Genomic DNA, 27,486 nt, shown 5'->3' on the forward strand with positions numbered 1-27,486 from the left:
AGAGAGATAAAACCTAAAATTGATCAACATTACTTAAAAAGAGAAACTCAACAAAGCGTCGACACAAACGCAACAACAAAACATGAAAACACGGTTTACACAAAAAACATCCGAACACAAAACATAAAACTCATCAAGGAGCGCAGAGAGAGAGAGAGAGAGAGAGAGAGAGAGCAACGCTCCCAACCATCAACACAATGCACACAGAAGCATGGCAATGGCAAAAAAATAGAAAATGTTGACTGAGATTGATACCAAGAAAAGATAAGGAAAAAAAATGCGTTGCCCTTTTTCTTATTTTACATTCAAGTTAATTGACTTCATCTCTTTCAAAATGTTCCCTTCAAAATTTCTCAGAGTTTCACGTCCCACTTTCAAGAAATCCTGCATCTGTGCGGGGAAACAGGGATACCGTTTCCATGTATGTCTGTGCATCTTTAGCATCTTCAACGATCTCTCCTTGGTTGAATTTGCAGCTGATCCACCATTGATCTGCAACAAACCACAGAGCTTCGACACTGCCCCGAACTCCGCCATCTGCTCCAAGAACCTCTCCGTTGGATAGCATCCGCAGATCAACCATAGGATCTTCACCCCCAATCTCGTCGTCAGCTCAGAAACTCTCATGATCTTCTTAGTCACAACCGCCACTGCCATTGCATGATCAACAAATGCAGACCTCCCTTCTGCAATCTCACACAACAGTTTAAGTACTGCCATCATCTTCTCACATCTTCCTCTGCTTGATTCAGGCAGCAGCTCGATCAACACGCAGACAGCGCCCGCTTCTATCGCCTTGATCCGGTTCGATCTTGAAACGACCAATATGTCCATAAGAATTTCTAGAGCAGAGGATGTAGCCTCGTTGCAGATCTCATCTGATAGCAACTCTAGCAGAGCCTTGAATATGTCTACATCATGATCTCCTTCAATCAGGCTCCAATCGGTTCCCTTTTTCACTATCTTTCTCAGGATCGCGACCGCGTGAAGCCTCGATTCCGAGCTCCCCCTTTGGATCATTAAGATCAGTGATCTCACACACTCTGGTCTAGTCAAGAACTGGATCAGTGATCCTGAAAGAGTTTCCAATGGCAGGCCGTGAAGGACTGCAAGGGATTCCTCACAACACCGGAAGGCGGCAAAATTCTCACCACAGTTATCATTCCAGGCCTGACAAATCAACCCGCTTAAGATCTCGATCCCACCGTACTGGATCAACAATTGGGAATTCTCTTCCTCCGATCCGATCGCCCCCCTTAGCTTCTTCATCGCAGAGACCTTGAAAGGCGCGGACTCGATTGACCGGAGGAGATCGAGAATCTCCTTCGGGTCGGCCGGATTCTGGCCTGAAGACGAATCAGGCGACGAGCTTTGCGTATCGTCTTCGCCCCAACTCTGTTTCCACGAGTCTATCAGGCGTTTCAGAGTGTGGTTGGGTGTAAGATCGAGGTTGTCGAGCCTCTGCATAGTTGCGGGGCAGGTCGATTTCCTGCAATTGAAGATCCAATGCTCGATGTTCTTCCTGTCATACGTCACTCCGGTGCAGGTCGTAACGGGATCGACTATGATCTCCATTGAGATAGGGCACCTGAAGTAAAGAGGGATCTCCATCTCCCCCTCTCTCTCTCTCTCTCTCAGTTTCTTTCTGTCACAGAGAGGTAGAAGAAGATGAGTGAGACAAGATTTGTGGATGGTGGTGTGCAAAATTATGGAGAATAATGTGAGGGAGGTGGGGAGGTTTTTATAGAGGGATCTTAATTGAAGTCAATGGGGATGATCAACAGTGTGTGAGCCGTGTTTTGTCATGGAGAGGCGGAAGAGATGGAGTTTTGTATACGCAGCTTCCAAAAATGTAATTTTTTTATTTTGCCGGGAATATTATGACCGTTGGGGTTGACATTTTCTAATTGGTTCATTAATGAAGAGTTGAAATAAGTAATATACCCCTGCTCTTTTAATCAAATGGCAAATTTCTCCTTCATCTTTAGATGGCGTTTGCGTGTCACTTGCCACCCTCTTCCGCCCTTTTTTTTTCGGCCGAAACCGAATCGGAACACCTCCATGGAAACCCTTTCCGCTCAAATGGGGGGAGTGTTCTCGTGGGTTCTGGGCTCAGTAGTGCCCAGTTTGTTTTGTCTGGTCATGGTGGGGCACGCAAACGCCCTTTAGGGCGTTTTTGTCTGCCAAGGCTTCATGGATCCAAGTATTAGAGGATAATTTGGTCATTTTGGGGTGCAGTCTAAAAGGGGGGTCTTAGACTTATTCTACAAAGAAGCGCAGCTTTTTTTTAACGCGCTACAGCGGTTGAGCTGCGGGCGATTATTTTAATGTTATTTTTTTTTTTAAAATCCATTTTACCTTCGTGTAACTCGGAACTCCGAACGTTAAATCCGCCGTGTTTTTTCAATTTATCGTTACAGAAAGTCAGCAATTTATTTCAGGGCATAGTCACATAAATCAGCTAGCAAGAAGATTTTTGAAGGCTATATAATCCGGAAGAACACGATACTTTCAGAATATCACCTTCTGTGAAAATATAATGGTTTGTCGCGATATTTGTGCGTTATTAATGAGATATTTATATTTTTATATATTTTAAAGTTTTAGTTTTCTCAGATATAGATATATATATATATCTTGAAGTTTAATATACGGATATTTTTTTTGAGACATTCCCAAGAAAAACAATTTTTTAAAAATTTTATCATGAAAATTTTCTTTGCCTGCAAAATCCCAATAATGAGATGTGTTACTATGTTCTAAGGCCGTCACCACCTCGGGGTACAACTTCTGGTAGATGCTGCAAGTGGTTTGGATATAGACCGGATCCAGACAGCAAGCATTAATCAAGATGGGTGTGATTCTGCACATCTTGTTCTCTTTACATGTGTTTTTTTTATTCGTTTTTGACCAGTATGGATCCATATCCAAGTCACTAGCAAGTATCTGGTTCAAATGGATTTCAGATCGTATGAAAGATCCATATATATATTCGTTTTTGAGCAGATTGGACATATTCCATGTTCAAATGGACAAGAAGAGTAAAACTTGAGTATCAATCAACGATGCTTATTATGATTATTATTTAGATTGGCAAGTGTTGAGGGTGGTTTTTTCGTATATATATATATATATATATATATATATATATATATATAGAGAGAGAGAGAGAGAGAGAGCATAGGCGCTTGAACATTTAGGAGGTGCTTGATAGGTTTTTTCAAGTTTTTTTTGTTTTATTTTTAAATTCTGTGTGATCTATGTACTTGATTTTATAAGGATCGGATCTTAAATAGGGATGGCAGTGGGGCGGGGCGGGGTGAGGGACAAGGTCTCCACCGCCGCCCCGCCTCCGCGGCGGGGATGGATTTTATCCTCCACCCCCGCCTTCATCCCCGTTTCATGTCCTCCATCCCCGATTCAAACGAGGATGAGGCGGGGCGGGGCGGGGATATTGCGGGGAAAAGTGGTCGGGGCGGGGATGAGGCGGGCATTGTGGCGGGGACGGGGCGGGGAAAAGTGCACGTCCATCCCCTCCTCCACCCCCGGACGGGGATGGATTTTAACCTTCGTCCCCGCCTCCATCCCCGTTTCATACCCTTCATCCCCGGTCGACTGCCATCCCTAATCTTAAAGTTATTGATGCCGACACATGGGTGGGATTTTATAAAGTTGAAAAATTCTGATCCATACTGGGATTTTATATATATATATATATATATATATATATATATATATATATATATATATATATATATATATATATATCTCGTAGATCACATCTGTCAGGCAAACCATAACCAATTACAAGCAAAATCACATTCAACCTGGTGTCAATAATGATGCTTATTGACCCCCAATGGGGGTAAGTGTAGGGGTGGCAATCAGGTCGAGTCTGCGGGTTGGCGGGTCAGCATACCTCAACATGAACCCGACTGTGACAAACACGAACCCGACCCATTTATTAAACGGTTAACCCGTTTAATAAACGGGTCGGGTAAACAGGTTGGTGGGTTAGTGGACGGGTTGGCGGGTCGGGTTCGGGTAAATGGGTTGTCGGGTCGGGTTCGAGTAAACGGGTTGACCCGCCTGCCTAACCCATTTATTAAACAGGTTGGCGGGTTGGCATACCCCTAATTAACACACCCGACCCATTTAATAAACGGGTTAGGCGGGTCAACCCGTTTACAATACAAACCCGTTTAAGCCAAACCCAAACCCGGCTAAGAAGCGGGTTGGCAGGTCGTGTCAGATTTTGCCACCCCTAGGTAAGTGTAGTCGGAGTAGACCTTAGTTGTCAGACTGCAAGCACTACTCCCTTGCATAAGCCGAAGCCCAGCATAAGCTCTAGGGGTGAGGGACCTATCCCTGGAGTTTTAGGCCGCTGGGATCCAATCCCGGACACGGTTGCTGAAGGTGAACTTCATACACGAGATACATGAACCATCAATAACACCATTAGCACATATAGAAAACGATAGTGCCTTGGTCAGCACGTATTTTAGTTGGGCTGTTAGGTTGTAGTGTAAGAAGATGGTAAGAGTTTCTTGTGGTAGAGCTACTTAAATAGGTCAATTTTCGGTAGATGATGATAAAAAAATTAAATACATGCTCTGCCAGGTCACATGGAGCTCGATATGAATTTTTTTCAACCACAATAAAAATTATGAATGAGTAGTTTGATCATGTGATCTCGAGATTATTTCAAAGATGCTATTCTTGTTCAATAACATAAAACATTTAAATATAAGATGCTAAAAAGCTAAGCTGTGCCTACAAAAAAATTTGTTATTATGGTTTTGTTTTCAAGGCTTTTCATGGCAGATTTGTAAAGGTAAATAATGTAGATAAGCATTTGCAGACTTTACTGCAAAAGTGTATGTTTATCTGTGTGCGCACGCTTTATATTAACTGCTAAAAAACTAGTAAATAATGCACATGATTACCTCTGACTATTCATGTGAACACTTTATTTTTGTTGTACACATATAAGCTTGCATATTTATTTTTTCATCTGCACAACATGTGGACCATTAAAGTTGTGATGGCTTTAGGTAGGGGTGTCAACGGGTCAGGTTTACCTGGACCTGACCCAAACCAAATCCTATAGGGTCCGGGTATGGTGAAAAATAACAAGACCCGATTAAGACCCGGGTCTGGACAGGAATGTCCAATTAATATATGGACTCAGGTATAGTTTGTGAAATTTTATACCAGACACTAACCTGACCTGAGTTTTGATTAAGACCCACAATTTTCAAAGTAAAAATGATAAAAAATATGGTTTTCCTGGGTATGGTTCGGGTCTGGTTCATGTAGTGCTTATTGGGTCTGGGTATGAATTTTCTTACCTGGGTTTCGACCCAATATCATACCCAAAAATTGGGTCCAAGTCTGATTCTACTGTATCAGAACTAAATCCAACCCGTTGACACCCTTAGCTTTTGGTGATGCATATTCTGCCTACTCAACCATCAAAGAAAAATTTAGATATCATGAGGCACTATGGACAAGTTTGGAAGAGAGAAAAACTCTCATCGAAAAAGAAAGTTTTGCCTATGAGAGTTTTGTTATGGAAAGTTTTTCAAAAGAAAGTTTTTGGCTTTTTGGGGTAGCACGAGAAAAACAGAATGAAAAAATGTGAAAAAATGAGAGAGGAGGAGGAGGAAGGTGGTGGTGAGATGGATGGTGGTGGTGATATTGAGATGGTGGGTGGTGGTGAGATGGGTGGTGGGGAGTGTAAAAATAAAATTTCTCTTGGTAGAAAATATTCTTCCACCATCCCTCATGGAGGAATGTTTCTTATCAAAAAGTGTACTTTTAAAAAATCTCTCTCAACAAAAAAAGTCTCTCGTTTGGAAGGGTCGGAAAATATATTTTGCATTACTTTTCCTACGTATTTCGCATACAAATACACAGGCACTTTAATAATGATAGGATGCACCGGGTGCACCCACTGGCTGGAAATCATGATTTAGTTGAATTGGCTCAAGTGGGCAGCATAGATGCATTCTACATAAATTGTTTGCTTGGATTGTGTTATTTTTAATTATAGGATTTTGGTTTATTGTGTGCAGCTAAAACCTACGCTGTTTTGTACGCAATTGCCCATCATCGCTGAATTTCATTAAATATTTTTCTCTTCATCCCTCCATCGTGGGATGATCGACGACCCAAATTGATTGCACCTGCACATAAAAAGCGCTTTAGCAGTGATCAGCAACCTCTCTCTCTCTCATATATATATATATATAGTGCATGGTCCATTTTGCATCAGCAACCACCGCTAAAGGTCCTTTTATTGAACCAGTTCTTGAATCATCAGATTTTGATGCATAAATGCAATTTTTTTAAGGTTTAAAATCAATGGCTCATAATCATCATAAATATTCAAGCATTCAAAAATTATATTTTTTCATTGAAAATACAGGATCCAACAATTGATTCCTAGAAAATTCACCATTCCAAGCACATCCACACAATTGGATTTAAAAAAAAAGTTGAAAATGCCCATATTTCTAGTTCTCGTATTTCAGTTCTCATATATATATATATATATATATATATATATATATATATATATATATATATATAATCACTAGAATATGAAAACTAATGTGTGAACCATTATTTTCATTAATTCTTTGTTTTTTTCTCTTGAATCTAACTATGTGATCTGCATACTTGACTTTATAATAACCCACTCTTAAATCATGGGATTTTGATGCATAAAAGTGATTTTTTTAAGGTTTTAGAATCAATGACTCATAATCTTCATAAATATTCAAGCATTCAAAAATCACATTTTTTATCAAAAATACATGATCCAATGGTTGATTCCTAACAAATTCACCATTCCAAGAACATCCACATTGTTGGATTTGCAAAAAAAGTGTTGAAAATGCCTATATTTCTAGATCTCATATTCTAGTTAATATATATATATATATATATATATATATATATATATATATATATATATATATATATATATATATATATATATAGTCACTAGAATATGAGAATTAAAATGATGTACATTTTCAATACTTTTTTTTGGCAAATCCAACCATGTGGATGTGCTCGGCATTGTGAATTTGCTAGGAATCAAATATTAGATGGTGTATTTTCGATAAAAAAATATGATTTTTTAATGCTTGAATATTTATAAAGATTATAAACCATTGATTTTAAAAGCCTGAAAAAAAATCTAGTTTATGCAACAAAATTGGATGATTCAAAAGCGGGTTCTTATAAAACAAGCATGTAAATCACATCCGTATGATTATATTCAAGAGAAAAAAAAATCATGAAAATCTTTGTTCACACATTAGTTCTCATATGTCCAGTTCTCACATTCTAGTGACTATATATATATATATATATATATATATATATATATATATATATATATATATATAGGTGGGCACGCACCTTGACATTTTTACTGCATATTAAAAGGTAATATCTCTATATATATTAAGTGTATGAATGAGTATGTGATATATAAATTAGTTGAAAAATATTTTTTCCATAAGTCTTAAGTTCAAGTCCCTTTAGTGTCAACTTTTCGAAATATTTTCAGGATCCATTAGATCATGTTTAAAAACCAAATTTGAATCCGCGAACCAAGATTTTTTAAACGGATTTAAATTTTTTTTACGAAACCCGATTAAATGGGTTTGGTCACTTCCATATCCTACCCGAACCCATGCCATATATAGGGATGACAGTGGGGCGGGGGACAAGGTCTCCACCCCCGCCTCGCCTCAAGATTTTATCCTCCACCCCCGCCTACATCCCCTGCGGGAAATGGATTTTATCCTCCATCCCCGGTTCAAACGGGGATGAGGCGGGGCGGGGCTAAGTGGTCGGGGCGGGGATGAGGCGGGGACGAGGCGGGGAAAAGTGCACGTCCATCCCCGCCTCCACCCCCGGACGGGGATGGATTTTAACCTTCATCCCCGCCTCCATCCCCGTTTCATACCCTTCATCCCCGGTCCAACGGGGCGAGGCGGAGTGGGGCCCCCGCTTTCCCCCGGTCCACTGCCATCCCTAGCCATATACATTCGTAGTGCCTGTGCCTAATGGTGTCCACAGGTGGAGTACGATCCAATCCTGACCCGTACCAGATCTGGTAGGATCACAGTTTGGTAACAAAGGAAGGGAGAGTGGATCCTACAAAACGCTGGGTGACAAAGTTTACAGCCACAAAAGCCACCCGTCTGTGGGTCTCACTTGTACTGAGCTGTGGGGTGGGTTTTGTGGTTGTAAACGTAGGGTGAGATTGCTAATCTCACCCAGCGTTTTACAAAATCCGCTCTCCAAAGGAAGGGCTCTGATTAACTAATTTAGTCTGCCCCCATAAAGTTCTATTAAATGGGTTGGATATGGTTTATAAAATTTTATACCAAACCTGGATCTAACTCGAGTTCTGATTAAGTTTCACAAACTTTCAATGTAAAAACTTAAAAATCTTTACCTGAGTGTGGATCGGGTTTCATTGTGTAATTTTTATCCTATTCATGTATGATTTTTTTTATAAAAGATCCGATCAAATACAGTTCCAGGCCTGACATTGACACCACCTAGTCGGATTGTCCATCTTAGACTCGGCCATTTTGATGGAGGTCTGACCAGTTGACACCCTATCTGTGCCCATCGCTCCGGCCCTGTATATATACACACATGAAAGGAAGTAACAATGGATGCCCTTTCGTCGGACAAAGCGTCGTGTCTGATTGTTTCTTTTCTTTTCTTTTTTTGCATTTTTATGACCTTTAGTGACAGTGAAGATTGGGTCAAGACCCCTCGCTGATAAAGGTCTGGGTGGAAATTGACGCTTTAGCAACAACCGCGACTACTGCTAAAGCATAATTTGATGCAAATAAAAAAAATTAGCCAGTGATCCGCACGGGATCATCAGCGAAAATGGCTCACCTAGCAGTGGACACTTTGTATATCCACTGTTATGCCCATCTCTCTTTCTCTCTCTCTCTCTCTCTCTCTCTATATATATATATATATATATATATATATATATATATATATATGGTTAATATTTGGAGCTATCAAAGGTACAAAACTATTGAGTTAAAAAATCATAAGTTCAAGCTTTATCGACTCAATCTGACCTGACCACATAAATGTGTTCAGTATGGTTTATTTGCTACACGTCCATCATTGAGTTGTGTTGTTTCGATCTAAAGATATGTTTTTTGAGTCATAAAATTTTAATGCATTGTGAGCCATTGATTTTTGAAGCTATTAAAAAAACCTTACATGATACAATAACACCATTCAAAACTCTTTTTCTACTAAACAAACCTTTAGATCACATCCAAAAGGTCCCATTTACAAAAAAAATATTAAAAAAGATGATTTATGCATGTTCCTTAAATTTAACACCAAATATGAGAGAGAGAGTGTGTGTGTATTTTCTTGACATTTTGGGAACAGTCGAATTCAGTGAGTCATGCCCTTCTATCTAATAAATTAGAGTTGAAATTGCAGACTGTGACTTGAGACTCGTACTTCAATTTTTTGTTTAGGCACAAATCCTCGATGGAAGTCTCATGTCTCAGCCCTGACCTTTTCTTTGTGGAGTAGCTATGTAGGTTAGGTTGCCTGGCTCATTTCAGTATTTAATAGTGCAAGTAGTGCAGTAGGTAAAGCGCATCAAGTAAAAAAGAAAAAAAATAGTGCAGCAAGTAAGATCAAGAATTATGCCAAGAGTGGATTCATGCTTCAGCCAAATCATGGTTGGTGTAACTTCAACAGTACCAAGATCCTTTTTTTTATTTTAGTGTCAAGGTTTAATAATGCATATTGTTAAATAAGTACAATTGTTAAAGCTCAAGCATGTAGTTTTACCTTCAGTTTTCAGTGTTTAATAATGCATATTGTTAAATAATACACATTGTTACTCATTTCAGTGTTAAATAAGTATCAACACTTCCATGCTCATGAGGCCAAAATTTGGTTTGTTTTACCTGTTACGAAAACCCCGAGCAAAAAACAACCTAAAGAAACAAAACACAATAAAAACACAGATTTACGTAGAAAAACCTTCCTTCAAATATGAGAGAGTAAAAAACCACGACCGTTTAGAAAAAAACTTTATTGCTCTTTCTCGACAAATAGAAGAGAAAAAGAAAAAAAAGAATTTATACAAGGCAAGGGCAACAACTCTAAACCTAAACAAATCGGGTTTGATCCATAAGAAACCGGGTCTCAAACATAAGCCCAGGGAAAAAAATTCTTCTTGGGCGTGTTGTCCCCTGACCTCCACTCGCGTTCATCGCAGTGGGACCCGTACCGAGAAGCCCCCCGACCCCCCTTTCTGCAAGGGCAAAAAACTCTGAATCAAGCTCCACAACTCATCATTACCTTCACTTTTTGAAACCAATTATCAATTTAGTAGGTGTAGAGTAAGGTAAGCATGGGGGTATGTAGTTTAATGGACCTCCATGGAAATGTCCAACTTTGTCACTAGGGTGCGTGCACACACACACTAACCATTACTTGGCTTGGCTTATGTTGGGTCAGGGAAATAGAATCCCAAACTCAAGGCACATAATTTTATAGTGTTTGAAATATTATTTTTTACATAAAAACATATGAAAAACACGGGTCAGTGGGTCAGGATCCATCCAAGCAAAAATCATAACTCAAACTTGGCCTATGTACGTCTTTCATGGGATGGGCTCAAGATCTATCTGAATAACATCCAGGTTAGCAATTTTTATGCCCATACCTTTATCTTCGGGTTTCGGTCTCAAATCGCTTCCACTCATCCTTGAGTTCTTACCCCTCATTGGGATTTCATTGATTCAAGTTGTGTTGATCAAATCAGACTCACATATCAATATTAAATAGTTGAAATCAGACTTGTGTGCAGGATTTTTTGGTGATTCAAAAATCAACGGTTGATAAAACATAAAATTTTATGATTTAAAAACTACATCTTTTTCATAAAAAAAAATCAAATCCAAGGGTCGATTATTATTAAATCTACCATGCTGAATCCATATATAAACTCAGATTTGATCAAAACAACCTCATCATCAGATTTAAGCGGTGTATGAAGATGGGGGATGTCATAGGAAATGAGTGGAACCAAACTCTTTCGGTTGGGTCAGGTGCCCAAGACAAACCCTGCTCTATTTTTTTGCAAGTTGTTTGGCGTTAAGCTTAGAAAAGAGAATGAGGAGAATAGGAGCCGCTTAGTTAATTTATGCAAACGTACAATAAATTTAGTTTTATAAGCATTAAATGAGACCTTAATACAAAAAAAAGTGAGAGAAGGGCATCAGAGAATATATATATATATATATATATATATATATATATATGCTTTTTCTTTTACGAGAAACCCTTGCCAAAGCGAGGAAAACCCCGGGTGGGACCCCACGACCACCAGACTTGCATGGCCCACCTCAGAAAAGCATACGATAAATATTAAAACCAAATTTAGGTGTGCCAAGTGTGGACATTGAGGACTAAATTAATATCCATAATTAGAAACCTAATCTTAGAAGTGGTAGCACGATTTCTTTTCAAAGTGACTCCCAAACAAAATGGAGCACAATATACATTGTTAATTCTAATTAAAAGTTAAAAAATGCCCAAAATAAACAAGAGTCAATCACCAAACCAACCACTACAATCTAAACTTCAAAAAAGAAGGCAAGGAGATGAATAGGACAGAATTGAAAAGCTTGTCTAAGTGGTTGGAATGATCAAATGAAGAACAGAACCACTTGAAAATTAATGCGACCTTATTGGGTGCCTGCAGGGGCATTAGGTGAAATATGACAAACTATACTTTGGAGAAGCATTAGAACTAATTAACTTGATATATGTTAATTTGAAGATTGTTAAGATGATCTCCATAGTAATTAATTTGTAGCTGAAGATGTCCAAGCCAACATTTTTATACATGGTAAGTAATGATGATATTATATTACAAATTGCAAGTAAAAAAAGAAACACTTCAAATTCCGCGGTATTTTGAAAATATTGCAAAAGACGTGATATTTTACAAAATGTTCTGAATTCCAATGAGAACGGGAGATGTTGAAATATCTTGATTTCATTGCTATGAGAAATAGAATACATAACAAAATTCCAATTTGATTTGTTTCATTTTTTTTGGATCTATAACCTGAAGTGACAACACCCGGCAGTGAGACCTGGTTGCGCTGGCTCAGCCTGCTACACCTACTGTAGTAGTGCCGGCAGCATACTCGGAGGCTAGGACCCTTGCCCCAAGGGCTTAATGCTACGTGTTAGATTGAGAGGGCAACACCCATGAAAATCAAACCTTGACTCGTCTAGCCGCAAAGGCCCCACCCCAATCTGCCAATCCCCCATTGGGGCAACCTTTGCATCTTATTTGTGCTAACAATTTTCATCTTGTGTTTTAAATTTATTTTTACCCATGACCACTACAAGAAAAATGCGCAATGGCGACGGATGCTATCTGTCGCTAATCCGTCGTGGTACATGTTTTCGACGGATATCATCCGTCGCATAACCCGTCGCTAAATTATGACGGAATTTATCTGTCGCCAAGCCGTCGTTATTTGGCGACGACTTAGCGACGAATCATGTATGTCATGATTTCATTGCTAAACGAAAACCGATTTGGTTAAGCGACAAAATTTAATCTGTTGCTATTTTCGTTGCTACCATTTATCGACGGATAAATATCCGTTGCTGATTGACGATGAACATTAGCGACGGCTTGCATTCCGTCGCAAACCGACACTTACTTTAAATTGGCGAAGGAGTAGCGACAAATAATATCCGTCGCTACTCTGTCGCTAATTTTTAATAAAATTTTAAAATATTTTTTTTTAAATATTTTGAAAATCGAGAAAAATTTCTCGTACAATTCATATATCCTGCTTATAAGAAAACAATTCAAATAAAAAATGCATACAAATTAAGCAGAAATGCTAAGTTAAACCAACTTTAACTACCAAGTACAGTCCTTGCGAAATTATAATTAATTACAAGTTTGTCAAACAAATTAAACAAAAATCTAATCCTCGCCAAGATTTTGAGCATCATCCTCATCTTCATTCCCTCGATCTCTCCCTCCCTCCACGCCTCTATCATCTCCTCTACGCTGATCATCTCTAGCATCCTACAAAAGAGAATAAAAATGTTAGTATTTATAATCAAAACATAATGAAATAAATTATTTGCAACCCACCTGATATAATGCAACAAAGTAAATGGTTGAATGACACATAGACTAGTAATAAACTGAAGGATATTGGCAAAATTATAAGAAAAAATTTAGAATAATTAATCATACATACCTGACGGGCACATGAGCTCATATTGAATGCAGATGAAGTTTCCTTGTCCTAAAAAAAGTTCCACAACTCATTACGGACAAGGTTGAGAATGACTTCATTTAAAAAGTGTTGCATTTTGTCCTCAAGACGCTGACAAACACCATCCCAAGACATAGCAAGGTCATTAGAACGTTGGGAGTCGATGCTTGCGGAAGAACTCTGTGAGCCCGGGTTGCAAGAGGCAACGACTGGTGTGATGTTTATGTTACTCCCAAACCCGAACACACGACCCTTTTTGGGTTCACCTGTAGCAGTCACCCATGCTGCGGGATCAAAATACAGATGCTGAGTGAAGTCATTGCCATATCGTTGTATCATTTGTTGCTCGTATGACTCCTACAAAGTAATAATTAGAATATGAATTAATAATTAAGAATTACAATAGTTATGATAACATAATTCAAAGTAACTTGTATATTACAATGTTTATTAATACAATAAATACATACCGTTGTCGCTCTCGCCTTCTCTGAAACAAAATCTTTCGTGCTCTTACGTTTATGTGTTCCAACAAACATATCCTTGTAAGGCACAATGCATCATTTTTCTGCTTTATGCAATATGACATGATATCAAAAATCAATTAATAAGTATGCAGAAATACCTACAATTTTGATAATATATATATATATATATATATATATATATATATATATTTATTTATTTATGACTTACCATTTTCTTCTGGTGGCTCCCAAAAGTCTTAGATCCACCTGTGTGTAGATGTGCATCGGGCATCGCTGCTTGGTTTTGTGCAGCCTTTGCTAAGCGGTTTCGAAAATCATTGCTCTCCCATTTGTCGCACATGCCATCCAATAATCTCTCCTGACAGTAGTCGGCCCATGGCCCTTCCACTGCAGTGGATCATCTATCCCACCAGTTGTTTTTTTTGCTGCAGTCTTCATATTGTGCAACATGTCGGCAAATCGATTGATAGTCACCTTCTGCCACACTACCCTCGCATCTTTCTCCTCGTTTCCACTCACAAAGCGATGGGAGACCTATAAATACTTTCAAAACGTTAGCATACATAAATATAAAACACTGCTTGTTATGATAAATGATTGCATACCATGAATGAAGAAATTAAGTTGTCCAACACCTCTCTCGGGTACTCTTTCCATTACGCTACCGGTCCTGAAAGATGATGCAATAATGACTTCGTAATTCCTTGTATTACTTCTTGCTGCTCAAACCTCGCATTGCACATAAAAATATATTCATTAACAATTGACCATCAATATACATTTTTTATAAGTTAAATATTGAACAAGTGACAATGAAATACTTACGATCGACCATCGATATACACTATTTGAATTACTTGTCGTGGGTCACACTGAAAAGACCCTGCATCCAACGTATGTAGGTCATGTGTAGGCAAAACAACACCTACAAAACAATGAGTTAGAAATTCACATAATATAACTTTCAACTATTCAACTATAGAATTATTTAAATGATATACCTATCGAAGGAGCCCGTAAGATGAAAGCTCAGACTAGCGACCACTGGGTGCTCGACGATTGTGTCCTCCATGAACCATATTCTAACAAATAAAAATGTATTGGCAACACATTCAAACATTGCAACACATTTTAATATATTCAAATCAATACAATACATTTCAATATATTCTAATCATTCAGATCATTCACATCAAATTGAAAAAACTTTATGCAAGACATTCAAACATTACAACATATTTCAATATATTCAAATCAATACAATACATTCAAATCATTCTAATCATTCAGATCAAATTGAAAAAATATTCATGCATCAGTGAGTTCAAACATTGCAACACATTTTAATATATTCAAATCAATATATTACATTTCAATACATTCTAATCATTCATATCATTCAAATCAAATTGGAAAAACCTTCATGCAAGGCATTCAAACATTGCAATACATTTCAATATATTCAAATCAATACAATACATTTCAATACATTCTAATCATTCAGATCAAATTGAAAAATACTATACTGGCAAGACATTCAAACATTGCAACACATTTCAATATATTCAAATCAATGCAATACATTTCAATATATTCTAATCATTCTAATCATTCAGATCAAATTGAAAAAAACTTCATGCAAGACATTCAAACATTGCAACACATTTCAATATATTCAAATCAATACAATACATTCAATACATTCAAATCATTCAGATCAAATTGAAAAATCCTTCATGCAAGACATTCAAACATTGCAACACATTTCAATATATTCAAATAAATACAATACATTTCAATACATTCAAATAATTTAGATCATTCAGATCAAATTAAAAAAAACTTCATGCAAGACATTCAAACATTGCAACACATTTTAATACATTCAAATCATTCAGATCATTCAAATCAAATTGTATTACAAGTTGTATTTCACTAGCTCGTGAATGACTCATCATCACTTGTCTGACTTTCATGGTCTTCATCCTCCTCCTCCTCTTCGTCATCATCTTCTTCTTCGTTCAGTGCCCATCCACTTCATATATCATTTGAATCATATTCTTCCATGCATGTGCCATCAGTCAATAGAGATATGACATGCATACCATGTGCGACATCGTGACTACAAGAGAAATCATACATATCATCTGATTGATAATATTCATCGTCTTCAACAATCTTGTCTTCCTTTAACTGATCATACTCGGGGTAGAGTTTAGACTTCACCTTATAAACTGCCCACCATTCATTTCTATCTGATTTCCTTGTAGTCAGATATGAAGTATAGTACACTTGTTGAGCTTGCGAGGCTAATATGAATGATTCATATATTCCAAACCTTGACTTAGCATTCACCTTCACAATGCCTGATATTTTGTCGACTCAAGTTGTTGTGGGATCAAACCATTGACACTTGAATAAAGTTAAGCTATTATTTGTGCCTAAGTTAACTCCATTATTTTTTGTATAACACCGTAGTAATCATGTTCATTTTCACTATAGTTGTTACCCTTGACGCCTATTAATCGTTGACTTGTTGACACCATAGTCTTTTGTATGGAAATGATAACCATTTACGATGTACCCGTTGTAACACTGCACAACTTTAGAGGGACCATTTTGTAAATCACATATTTCTTGATCTTTAACATCACCATGACAGACCTACAAGCACAAACAAAGACTATAATCACGACAAATTAAGTATCTTATTGTTGTATAAAGAGAAAGAATGTATACAATTGTCCTTACCAACTCTTTCAACCATGCCACAAATTTAATTTCATGTTCTTTCTGTACTTCTGCATCAGTGAGTTGTGAAAGTTTTCTTCGCAACTCCAGATCAAATTGTCTATACTTAACATAAACTTATGTTACCGAACCATGTACACACGTATAAAACTTAATGTTACGTATTAACTATACTTACTCAAAGTATGGGTCGATTGCTGAGCAATTGAAAATGATATATATTTGTGTTGTGTCTTGCTCTCGATCTTCCAAGAGTATTGACCGACAACTGCCAAATGCATGTCCAATTGGTTGAAATATAGACAATTTGTCAGTTACAGTTAATTGTTCTCCATCATCATTACGAGGTGGGCATGTGTAATGTGTTGGAATGTGAGGTTCAAAGTACATATATGAGAAATTTGAAATCTCTTCCAAGGTATACGCCTCACAAATAGAGCTCTCTACTCTTGCTTTATTCTGAACCTTCTTTTTAAGATCAAACATGCATCTGTCAACAATATACATCCAAGATTACAATAAATTTCTCAATAGTATTGAAAAGAAAATTTTAAATATCATTCAAATGGGTACATCCACCGATATTGCACAGGTCCACCAACCCTAAGTTCATATGGCAAATGTATGACCACATGTTCCATAACATCAAAAAATTCTGGTAGAAATATCTTCTCTAGCTGACAAATAGTAGTTACGACAGATTCCTCGAGATTCTTTACCTCATATACTACAATTTCAATTGCGCACAAGGTTCTAAAAAATCTACTTAACTCGAATAATACCCCCCATATAGGTTTGTCTAACATATCATAGAATGCTAGGGGTATCAACTGTTGCATAATGACATAACAATCATGATTTTTCAACCCATATAACTGTCTCTCGTCTATCTTCATAGCCCGAGCAATGATAGAAACATAGTCATATGGAAATCTCAATTGTCTCAACCATTGACATACTAGCTTTACTTGATCTGGACCAAGCATATACCTTGCCTTTGGTTTCAGTACTTTGCCATTATACTCTTTGAGTTTCAATTCTAATCTTTTATATACCACTTTTAAATCCATATGTGCCTTCGGATTATCCTTTGTTTTCTCTTTCACGTTCTTTACTGTACTAAATATATTATCGAATACATTTTTCTCCACATGCATGACATCTAAATTATGCCATATCAATAAGGTTGGCCAATATAGTAGTTCCCAAAATATAAATTTTTTTGGCCAATTGTGATTCTTCTCAAATCCAATAAAGAGCGTTGCTCTACAGGCATCTGTCTGTTCACGTGGAAAATATCACAATCATCTTAAAATCTCTATGCCAAACAACCTTGTTGGTGGACCTTTTATTTCGGTTGTGCCTGCTCGAAACATATTCTTTTGTCGTCGGAACGGATGATCGTTGGGTAGAAATCGACGGTGACAATCAAACCAGCACAGCTTCATTCCATGCGTCAATCTAAACGATTTTATATCCTCCATGCAGTAAGGACATGCTAACCTCCCATGTGTGCTCCAACCAGATAACATACCATATGTAGGGAAGTCACTGATTGTCCATAGAACAACAACCTTCATATTGAAGTTTTGTTTTTTGTGGGCATCGTATGTGAGAACACTGTCATCCCACAGTATTTTCAGTTCATCAATCAATGGCCTCAAATATACATCAAGATTTTGGCTGGAAGACGTCATACTAGGGATCAATAGAGACAAGAAAAGATTTTGACGCTTTATACATAAGTTTGGAGGAAGGTTGTATGGGGTGACAAATATCAGTCAACACGAGTATGGGGTTGATCTACCCCCAAATGGATTAAATCCATCTGTACATAAACCTAGCCTAACATTTCTCACTTCTAAAGCAAAGTTCTGATGAGTAGGATCAAAGTGCCTCCAAGCTTTTGCGTCAACAGGATGTATGATCTTGTTTTCATCATGTCAAACTTTATTTGCATGCCATAGTATTTGCTTAGCTGTTCTCGAAGACATATAAAGACGTTGTAATCTAGGGATGAGAGAGAAGTAACAGAGTGACTTATACCCCACTTCTTTTGACCTTGTGCTACCATTTCCCTTTGTTTTTGGCTTGAACCGAGGATGTCCACATGATGAACATGATCTGCCTTTTTCTTGATCTTTAAAATACAACATGCAGTGATTGAGACAAACATCTATCTTTTGATACCCCATACCTAGATATTGACCATAACCTTTGCACAGTAGAGATTTTGTGGCAATTTCTCATCTTTGGGCAACATACTCTTCACAATAGAGCACAAACGGTCAAAACATGATTGACTCGAATTAAACTCGCACTTCAAATTTAGTAGTTGACGAACTGCAAACAGGATAGTGTGACTCTCGCAACCATTCCATAGTGGTTCATCGGCATCTCTAAGTAAGTCATAGAATGTACTAACTGCATCGTTTCTTGCTTCTTCCTGTACCCCAGTTGGTGCATCACTATGTCCTACAACAGAACCCATTTTCGGTCCTGCGGCATCAAATATCATGTCCACATATGGATTATCGTGCACCATATCCAACCATGCGTCATAATTATTCCAAAATTCTTCACCATAAAGTGTCCAATTTTGATAACTACTAACAAAACCCTTCCTGTATAGGTGATGTCTAACGCCATGAGGTTCTACAAATCGATTATTCTTACACAACATGCAGAGGCATCTGATCCGATCGGTGGGATCCACTATACTGACACTTGTCATTGCGAATTCAATAAAACTGCCAACACCATCCATATATTCATGCGACACCTCATTATCAACTATCCTACGATACATCCATTCACGGTTTGCAGCCATTTTGTCCTAAAATATTACATATATTTTCATCATCAGTTAAAAGAAAATCTTAATAATGATATGATGAAATACATATATTCATTTGAACAAAAAATTCATGATACAATTTCACATAGAAGGCATAATCAAATGAAAAATAACTTCATGCAATCATGGATACAAAAACATCAAATGATGCAATACATTCAAATCATTAATATCAAAACAATATCAAACATATACCTACAACAAACACACTCTAATATCCCGCTAACTACTACCATGCCTAGCATGGAATCCGTACTAAAAAAATAAGAACACTTTTATTCTCATACATTAAAGTCATGCTAAGTATGATCTCCAAACTCTATCAAAGCAGTTCTAAATATCCACAACTAAGTGAGTGTGTGAACAAAAAAGTGTTGCATCAAAAAAATTAAATAACATGTGACGCACTTGCATCACTTACTCACCACAGGTATTTACTTGATTTGAATTGCTTTTGCCTTTGCATTTTTTAAATTTTTTTTTGCATTGCACTTTTAATCACATGCGATGCTTAGAACTAAACATCGCACAATGAGCTCAGCTATGTACCTGCAACACACAAATATACAAAACAATACAATACAATACAATACAAAACTATCTACTTGACTGCTTAACGAAAAAAGGAAAAAAATGAGGAAGAAGACAGACAGAGGTGGGAAAACCTTCACCTGTGGTTGGTGAAACGACGAATGCCGACGTCGTGGCTGCTCTGGAGTCACCGAGGCGGGTCGGGGGGGGGGGGGGGGGGGGGATGGAAGGCGGGTCGGGGGTGATGGGAGGTGGGCCAGGGGCTGATGGGGGACTGGGACGCAGGTTGGGGGGAACGGGTGGCGGGCCGACGAGGGGACAGAAGGCGGCTCAGGGGGAACAGGAGGCTGGGGAACGGGAGGCAGACTGAGGGGGAATGGGAGGCGGGTCAGAGGGAACGGGAGGCGGGTTGAGGGGGAACGGAAGGCGGGGGGACGGGAGGCAGGGGGAACGAGAGGCTGCTCAGAGGGAATAGGAGGCGGGCTGAGGAGGAATGGGAGATGGGGCGGCGGTGGGACGGGAGGCTGCTTGGGGGGGGATGGGAGGCAGGCCGGCGGGTTGCGGGGAACGGTAAGCGGGACGACGAGAGGCGGGCCAGGAGGCGAGTCGGGGAGACACGACGAAGACGAAACATAAAAGAGAAAAAAGGGAAAATAATTATGGATTTACGGAAAACATAGCGACAGATTAACGATGGCCAAATTCTGTCGCTATTTGGCGACGACTTTGCGACAGAATAGTTCTGTCGTTGATCCATCGTTACGTTACAGAGGATATGACGACATAATAACATCCATTGCTAATCCATCGCAAAGTAGCGATGGATTATCGATAAATTATTTTTCGTCGCTAAAATCCTAAATAAATGGTATTTTAGCAATGCCATTCTTTCTCTTGTTAATCTGTCGCCAATTGGCAACAGAATTTTTCTGTCATAAATAGTCGTCGCTAATAAGCATTTTTCTTGTAGTGGACATCCAAAATTTATGAAAATCCCTAAAAGGTACATGGCAGATGGAGAGAACAATTTTCAGAAAAGGAAATGCTTTTAAGAGTAGCAACGACCTGGTGACCAATGATCAATCCTAGATTGATTATAGGTAACGAGGTTAAGATTAGATGGACTAAGAAGGAGTCAGAGATGGAAAACTTCATTGAGAACATAGTGATTGGCAATAAACGTGATATAAAGGATGATCAATCCTATCCACTATAAGAAAAACCATGTTTAGTGACAGATATTTGCGACGGATTTTTTCTGTCGCAAAGTAGTGACGGACTTAGCGAGAGTAACCTATCTGTCGCCAATCTTCATAATATTCATGAAATTAGCGACGAAAAAACTTTCGTTGCCAATCCGTCGCTAATTAGCGACAAAAAAATTTTGCCACACCATTTGTAGCACATTAGCGATGGAATATTTCCCTCGCTAATTTTGTCGCTAATTTTCAATTAAAGCTACCAAATTAGGGTGCATTTTTTCCCACCCTCTCTCTCTCTATCATTACGCTTAGGGCGCTTCGCCTCCCTTCTCCCCCAGGTTGACTCCATCGTCGTTTGCGTCATCTCCGACGACGACGACCCCTCCTCGCTCACAGAGGAGGAAGGCAAAGCCCTAAGCAAGAAGGCCGCGAAGAAGGAAGCTGCCGTCGATCACAGCTACCATCGCGACTACCGAGGAGACCGATCCCCTTGATGAGAAATACAACAATGTGCCACTGGAGGAGCTCCAGTCGAAGGCAATCGGCGAGCGAAGTTGGAGGAAGAACGGGTCGTTGATGGTGGAGTTGGAGGGCTCAGAGGTGTGGATTTTGGTGTTGATGGTTCATTCTGAGGAATTGCATAAGAGGTAGAGAGAGAGAGAGAGGGACAAATAGGTTCGTGCTTATTAATTTCTTTTTTTGTTGGGGGTTTTTGTTGGCCTAAAATGCATCCATTCTCAAATCCTGTGATGAAACTGAGAATTCTTGGCTTATACAAAAGTTCAAGAAATAAAAGTAAAAAAACACTGCTGATTTCCTAAACCTTATTGCACTTTCAATTTATTGACAAGATTTTTTTCATGATCTGCTCAATCGTTTTATATATTTTAATCTTGTTACAGCTTACGGTCGTCGGCATTATCACAATGACACTCTTTCTACGTATTGAGATGCACCAGAACACTGTGAATGATGGAGTAATTTATCTAGGTGCTCTATTTTTTCGGCTAGTCTTACTTATGTTCAATGGCTTTGCTGAGCTTTCTATGACAATTGCAAGACTGCCTATTTTTTATAAGCAAAGAAACTTGCGTTTCTATCCAGCATGGGCGTATTCACTCCCTGCATGGATTGCTAATGTCTCTGTATCAATTGTTGAGGTTGTTGTATGGGTGTTTTTGACTTACTATGTGGTAGGTTTTGATCCAAATGTTTGCAGGTGAGGCATTAATTTCATTTTGAAGATTATTTATATCTCTGATTAAATCATGGCCTCTTTCACATTTTCTGCCTAAACAAGAGAATATTGTATGAACAAGAAATAATAATCTATTGCTTCCCTTAGTTGGAATCTAATGCAATTCAAATACAAAATGTTATCCCATGCTGTAACTACAAGATGTTCAGGCAATATCTCCTGCTTCTAGCAATTAACCAAATGGCATCTGGTCTTTTCCGTTTAATTGCTTCCTTGGGCTGTGACCTGATTATTTCAAATACATTTGGATCCTTTGCAATGCTTGAGATTGTCGTTCTTGGTGGTTTCATACTCTCCAAGGGTAAGGCTACCATATGGTTGTTCTCTTTCTTTCCTTTTCTTATAGATGCATCCTTCTTTATTAAGATGTAAGCATTTTCTTAAAAATTATAGTTATTTAGTGAATCTTATTCATTTGCAACAGATGATATTAAGAAATGGTGGATCTGAGGCTACTGAATTTCACCAGTTATGTATGGGCATAATGCCATTTCTGTGAATAAATTCCTTGGGAATAGTTGACGACGAGTAAGTCTTTGAGGGTGGATTATATTTATGTTTTCTGTTACTATAATTTACATTAGGTCTTTTTTCGGTCATATGTTCATTTTCTTGCATGTCGCTTAGTTGTCATTGTTGCATTTTCCATGTGCAATTTTAATCTTCTCCATTCACCATGAAGATTTTAACAAGCCAAAGCCCTATCTACATTCACATAATTTAATGCAATTTAGATAGTGATTACCAATTGCATGTGCTTTAATAGATATGGGATGGAACTCTCTGCAAAAGAGTCTGAAGCATGGATGGTCATCAAACAAGAACATGAGTGCTAGCATGGAGCTCATGCATAGTATCTTCTGGAAATAGAGACAGACACATCCTTCAACATGATATTCGTGTCCCTAATGTCTTTGTTAGCAAACTTGTTGGTCATAAATATGAGGTGTACTGCTTTTGCTAATGCCATTTTGATTATCTCCCATACTATATGTGCTTGTGTGTTTGTTCATGATGGACAAATTAACATTTATCTTCTACTTTTCCTGCTATAATGAAAGGTATGTGGATTAAAATGGTCCCATGATGACAGAGAACTAGCATCAGGTGGAAATGACAATCAAGTCTGCAATATTCTAAGATAGTAATTCATTTGATGCAGAGAACATTTTTCTATGCTTTAAAAATTGATCATTGCTTACAACTGGATGGTTTTTTTGGAACCAGCTCTTGATATGGAATCAACATTCACAACAGCCTCTTCTGAAGCTTACAGAGCACACTGCTGCTGTGAAGGCCATTGCTTGGTCACCTCATCAAAGTGGCCTTCTTGCGTCAGGTGGCGGAATTGCTAACCGATGCATTCTCTTTTGGAACACTGCAAACAACAATCAAATAAATTTCAAAGACACGAGGAGTCAGGTAAAATTTTTGTTACAGTTAAAGATTGAAGTTTTTTTTTTGTTTTTCTAATGTTTGTTATTTATTCTCTTTGTTGTTTTTAAAGATTGAAGTTTTTTTTTCTCTAGTAATGTTTATTCTTTATTTTCTTGATAGTTGATTAACCTCATAATAATGCTGCTACATGTTTGCAATCTTTTGTGGAGTAAAAATGTAAATGAAATAGTAAGCACTCATGGATATTCCCAGAACCAGATTATGGTGTGGAAGTATCCTAACATGCAAAAGGTACTTCTCTTTTTCCTCTTCTTAATCTTCCCTGCATTTAGCCATGCACAAAGCTTAGTCAGGCCCAACATTTTGTTATAAAGTTTAATCAAATGGATGACATTATGTTCATCTATGATCTTCTTACTGAATTGTTTTTCTTAATTCAAACATAATTTGAAAGAGTTCTCTTTTCTAGTTGGACTGAGTAGTCCAAGTCTGACCAGTATGACTATGATGAGCTGAGTGTTGGCTGTGCTTGAACAAAGATTGGATAATGATAAGATTTTCAAAGAGTAGTTTGAGTCCACAAGATCACATCAGCCTAATGTATCTTATACATCCAATTTGTCAAGATTTTAGCATTTTCCATGTGCAAATTTTAAATATGGAAAATTGTTGCAATGGAACATACTGTTACATAATTTTGTATATAATGCAACATTTCTTGTGGTAGTTATATTCATATCAGCTCTTCACTTGGTCAGCAAATGTGATAGTTTGAATTTGAGCCCAAAGAAAATTATGAAATCCTTGCTAATAAAAATTCAACAATGTTTTGTGGGATCTTTTACCTTTTAATAAATTGTTTATGGGACAAAGTTTAGCTCCATGGTGTTTAATATGGAAAAGGCGTATGAGATGCACGCCTCGGGGCTCTTTTTTTTATTTATTTTTTTAAATTTTATGACGGATTAGACGGATTATATTTTGTCGCAAATCCGTCGCTAACTTGCCGACCAAAAGTTAGCGACAAAATTTATCCGGATATACTCCATCACTACGACATCGTTAATTAGCGACAGATAAATGTTATCGAAATTTAGCGACAGAATGGGCGACAAATATATTTTGTCGCTAATTAGCGTCGAAAAATTCACGATGGAAGCTATCCGTTTCTAATCTGACGCTAATGCATCGCTAAGCTGTTTAACGATGAATTAGCGTCAGATTAGCGACGAATTTAGGTCATCGCTAATCCACATGCTTCTTGTAGTGATCTGCTTTGGCATCGGAGGTTAGGACACATCTCGAAAGAGAGAGTCCAAAGACTCATGAAAGTGAGAATCCTTGGATCTCTTGATTTCATGAATATAGAGCCATGTGTTGACTGCATAAAGGCTAAGCAGGTCCTCTTGAGTGTTGCATTTTAAGTGCACAAATTTTCTCAAAGCGATAGTGTGTATGCATGGTTAGCAACAAATTAAGGACCATCTCTCTAATGACCTCCTAAGGATGAAGTGCTTGAGTAAATTCCAGAAGAAGTTCCTGAGCCACTGGTTGAAACATTTCCCTCACTTGTTTCCACTCCACTTAATCTGCCCATACAGATAGCAGTAGCATGAGGTAAAATGGGCTGAAGAAAGGGTGAGCTTCCTTCAAGCATGAGAATAACCTTGGACATTTTGGGTCTCTTTGATGCATCTCCAAAATGAGTCCATTATATTAAAAAGATCCTAAGTATAAATAAAAGCTTAAACTGAAAGCATATCCAAATGGATCTCTCCCCGAACATGAGATGTAGCTAACTGCCCTGTTCGGAGGGGGGTGGGGGGGGACACCGTATTTTTTAGCTTGTCCCTATTTCCAACAATATTTTTTATGTAAGTTACCTGAATCTGATGCAACGCTAGAGCTTGTACCCATATCCAAGAACTATGCATGAACTTGATTGTTTGAAACTGACATAGCAACCAATGCTTGAATGATGTCACCAGCCTAGTACATCTGGTTAAATCTATGATAACACTTCAATGATGAATGATTAGGTTTAAATCATATATGGCAGACAACACTCTTATCCTTTGATTGGTTATTGAAGGCAGAATTATTCTAGCGGTTTTGATTGAGAGGGTTGTGTATGTTCGCCCCCGATGATTCACTGAATCTCACGTCCGTGTTCGGGGGATCGAATGAGCGCCACGTATTCATGCACATGGGGCTCGTATTCCCGTGTATGTTGACATAACTTTGCATCGGACTCTGGTGTTGTTGCAAAGACTTAAGTACCCTTTATTGCTATTCTTCTCATAAAGTGATAGTTTGAAAAAATGACAAAAATGCCCTTCATTCAAAAAAGAAAAAACAAATAGTTCAAAAAAAGGACAAACATGTCCTCCATCCAGAAAGTCGAGGATGATGTTGACTCTTCAAAGTCTTCTTCTTTTTCTGTTCAAAAAAAGGACAAACATGTCTTCTTCTTCTTTCTCCGTAAAACACTGTAAAACCCTTTCTCTCTCTAGAGAAGAAATCAAGGTAAACAAAGAGTTCTTCCTGGAGAAGGCCATGAACATCAACCCTCTCACTCTCTCTCCCTTCTCTCTCTACTTCTGTGCACATCCAACAGACGATCCTACATTGCTCCATCGTCATCTTCTTCTTCTTCCTTCTTCGTAAAACACTGTAAAACCCTCTCTCTCTGTAGAGAAGAAATCAAGGGAGGTAAAGGGTTCCTCCTGGAGAAGGCCATGAACACCAACCCTCTCACTCTCTCTCCCTTTTCTCTCTACTTATGTGCCTGATTTAGAGTTTTTGCCCTTACAGGAGGGGGGTCCGGGGGCTCCCCCGGCGCGGATCCCGGACCAATTTTTTTTGGGCCTTCCAACAATGATTTGTAGTATTATCGGGCATTCCTACAACAATTTGTAGTATTTGTAGTGTCTTCCGTAAATCGCGAAACGCTATAGCGATTTGTAGTGTCTTTCGTAAATCGCTATAGCGATTTGTAGTGTCTTTCGCAAATCGCTATAGCGATTCGCAAATCGCTATAGCGATTCGCAAATCGCTATAGCGATTCGCAAATCGCTATAGCGATTTGTAGTGTCTTCCGCAAATCGCTATAGCGATTTGTAGTGTCTTCCGCAAATTAGGACCAACTTGTCAGAGCCGTGTCTTCCGCAAATCGCTATAGCGATTTGTAGTGTCTTCCGCAAATCGCTATAGCGATTTATAGTGTCTTCCGCAAATTAGGACCAACTTGTCAGAGCCGTGTCTTCCGCAAATCGCTATAGCGATTTGTAGTGTCTTCCGCAAATTAGGACCAACTTGTCAGAGCCATATCTCCCTAACCGAATGTCATATTTCAAATCCGTAAAAAGTGGTGTCTTCGTTATTGAGTCTAGTTTATTTTTGTAAATTTTCAACAATTTCTATTGTCATTTCATTCCCCATTTTAACTTCAACAATACATTACAACCACAATCATCAAAAGAAAGATTGCCCAAGCTAAGAGTCACCGTTCTCGCCCTCCTTCTCGACAGCAACCCAGTCGGTGCAGTCGCGCTGAGGATGGCCAGCAGAAGCTCCACCACGTCGTCTTCCTCTCCCTAGTGAGGAGGTCTCAGCGGTGCCGTCGTTCCGGTGACGGGTGTTCTACGAAATG

The 27,486-nt window shown here is 38.3% G+C and overlaps 1 protein-coding gene across 1 annotated transcript; it reads right to left on the reverse strand.

Moving 5' to 3' along the window:
• Nucleotides 1-229: 229 nt before the first annotated feature.
• On the reverse strand, nt 230-1,711 carry LOC149821983 (E3 ubiquitin-protein ligase PUB23-like). Its single transcript, XM_089981211.1, has one exon. The coding sequence runs from the start codon at nt 1,609-1,611 to the stop codon at nt 295-297; it is 1,317 nt and encodes a 438-aa protein (XP_089837337.1). The 5' UTR covers nt 1,612-1,711; the 3' UTR covers nt 230-294.
• Nucleotides 1,712-27,486: the final 25,775 nt, after the last annotated feature.

This window comes from Nuphar pumila, chromosome 11 (assembly GCF_984573655.1).
Source record: "Nuphar pumila chromosome 11, dmNupPumi1.hap1.1, whole genome shotgun sequence".
NCBI lineage: Eukaryota > Viridiplantae > Streptophyta > Magnoliopsida > Nymphaeales > Nymphaeaceae > Nuphar > Nuphar pumila.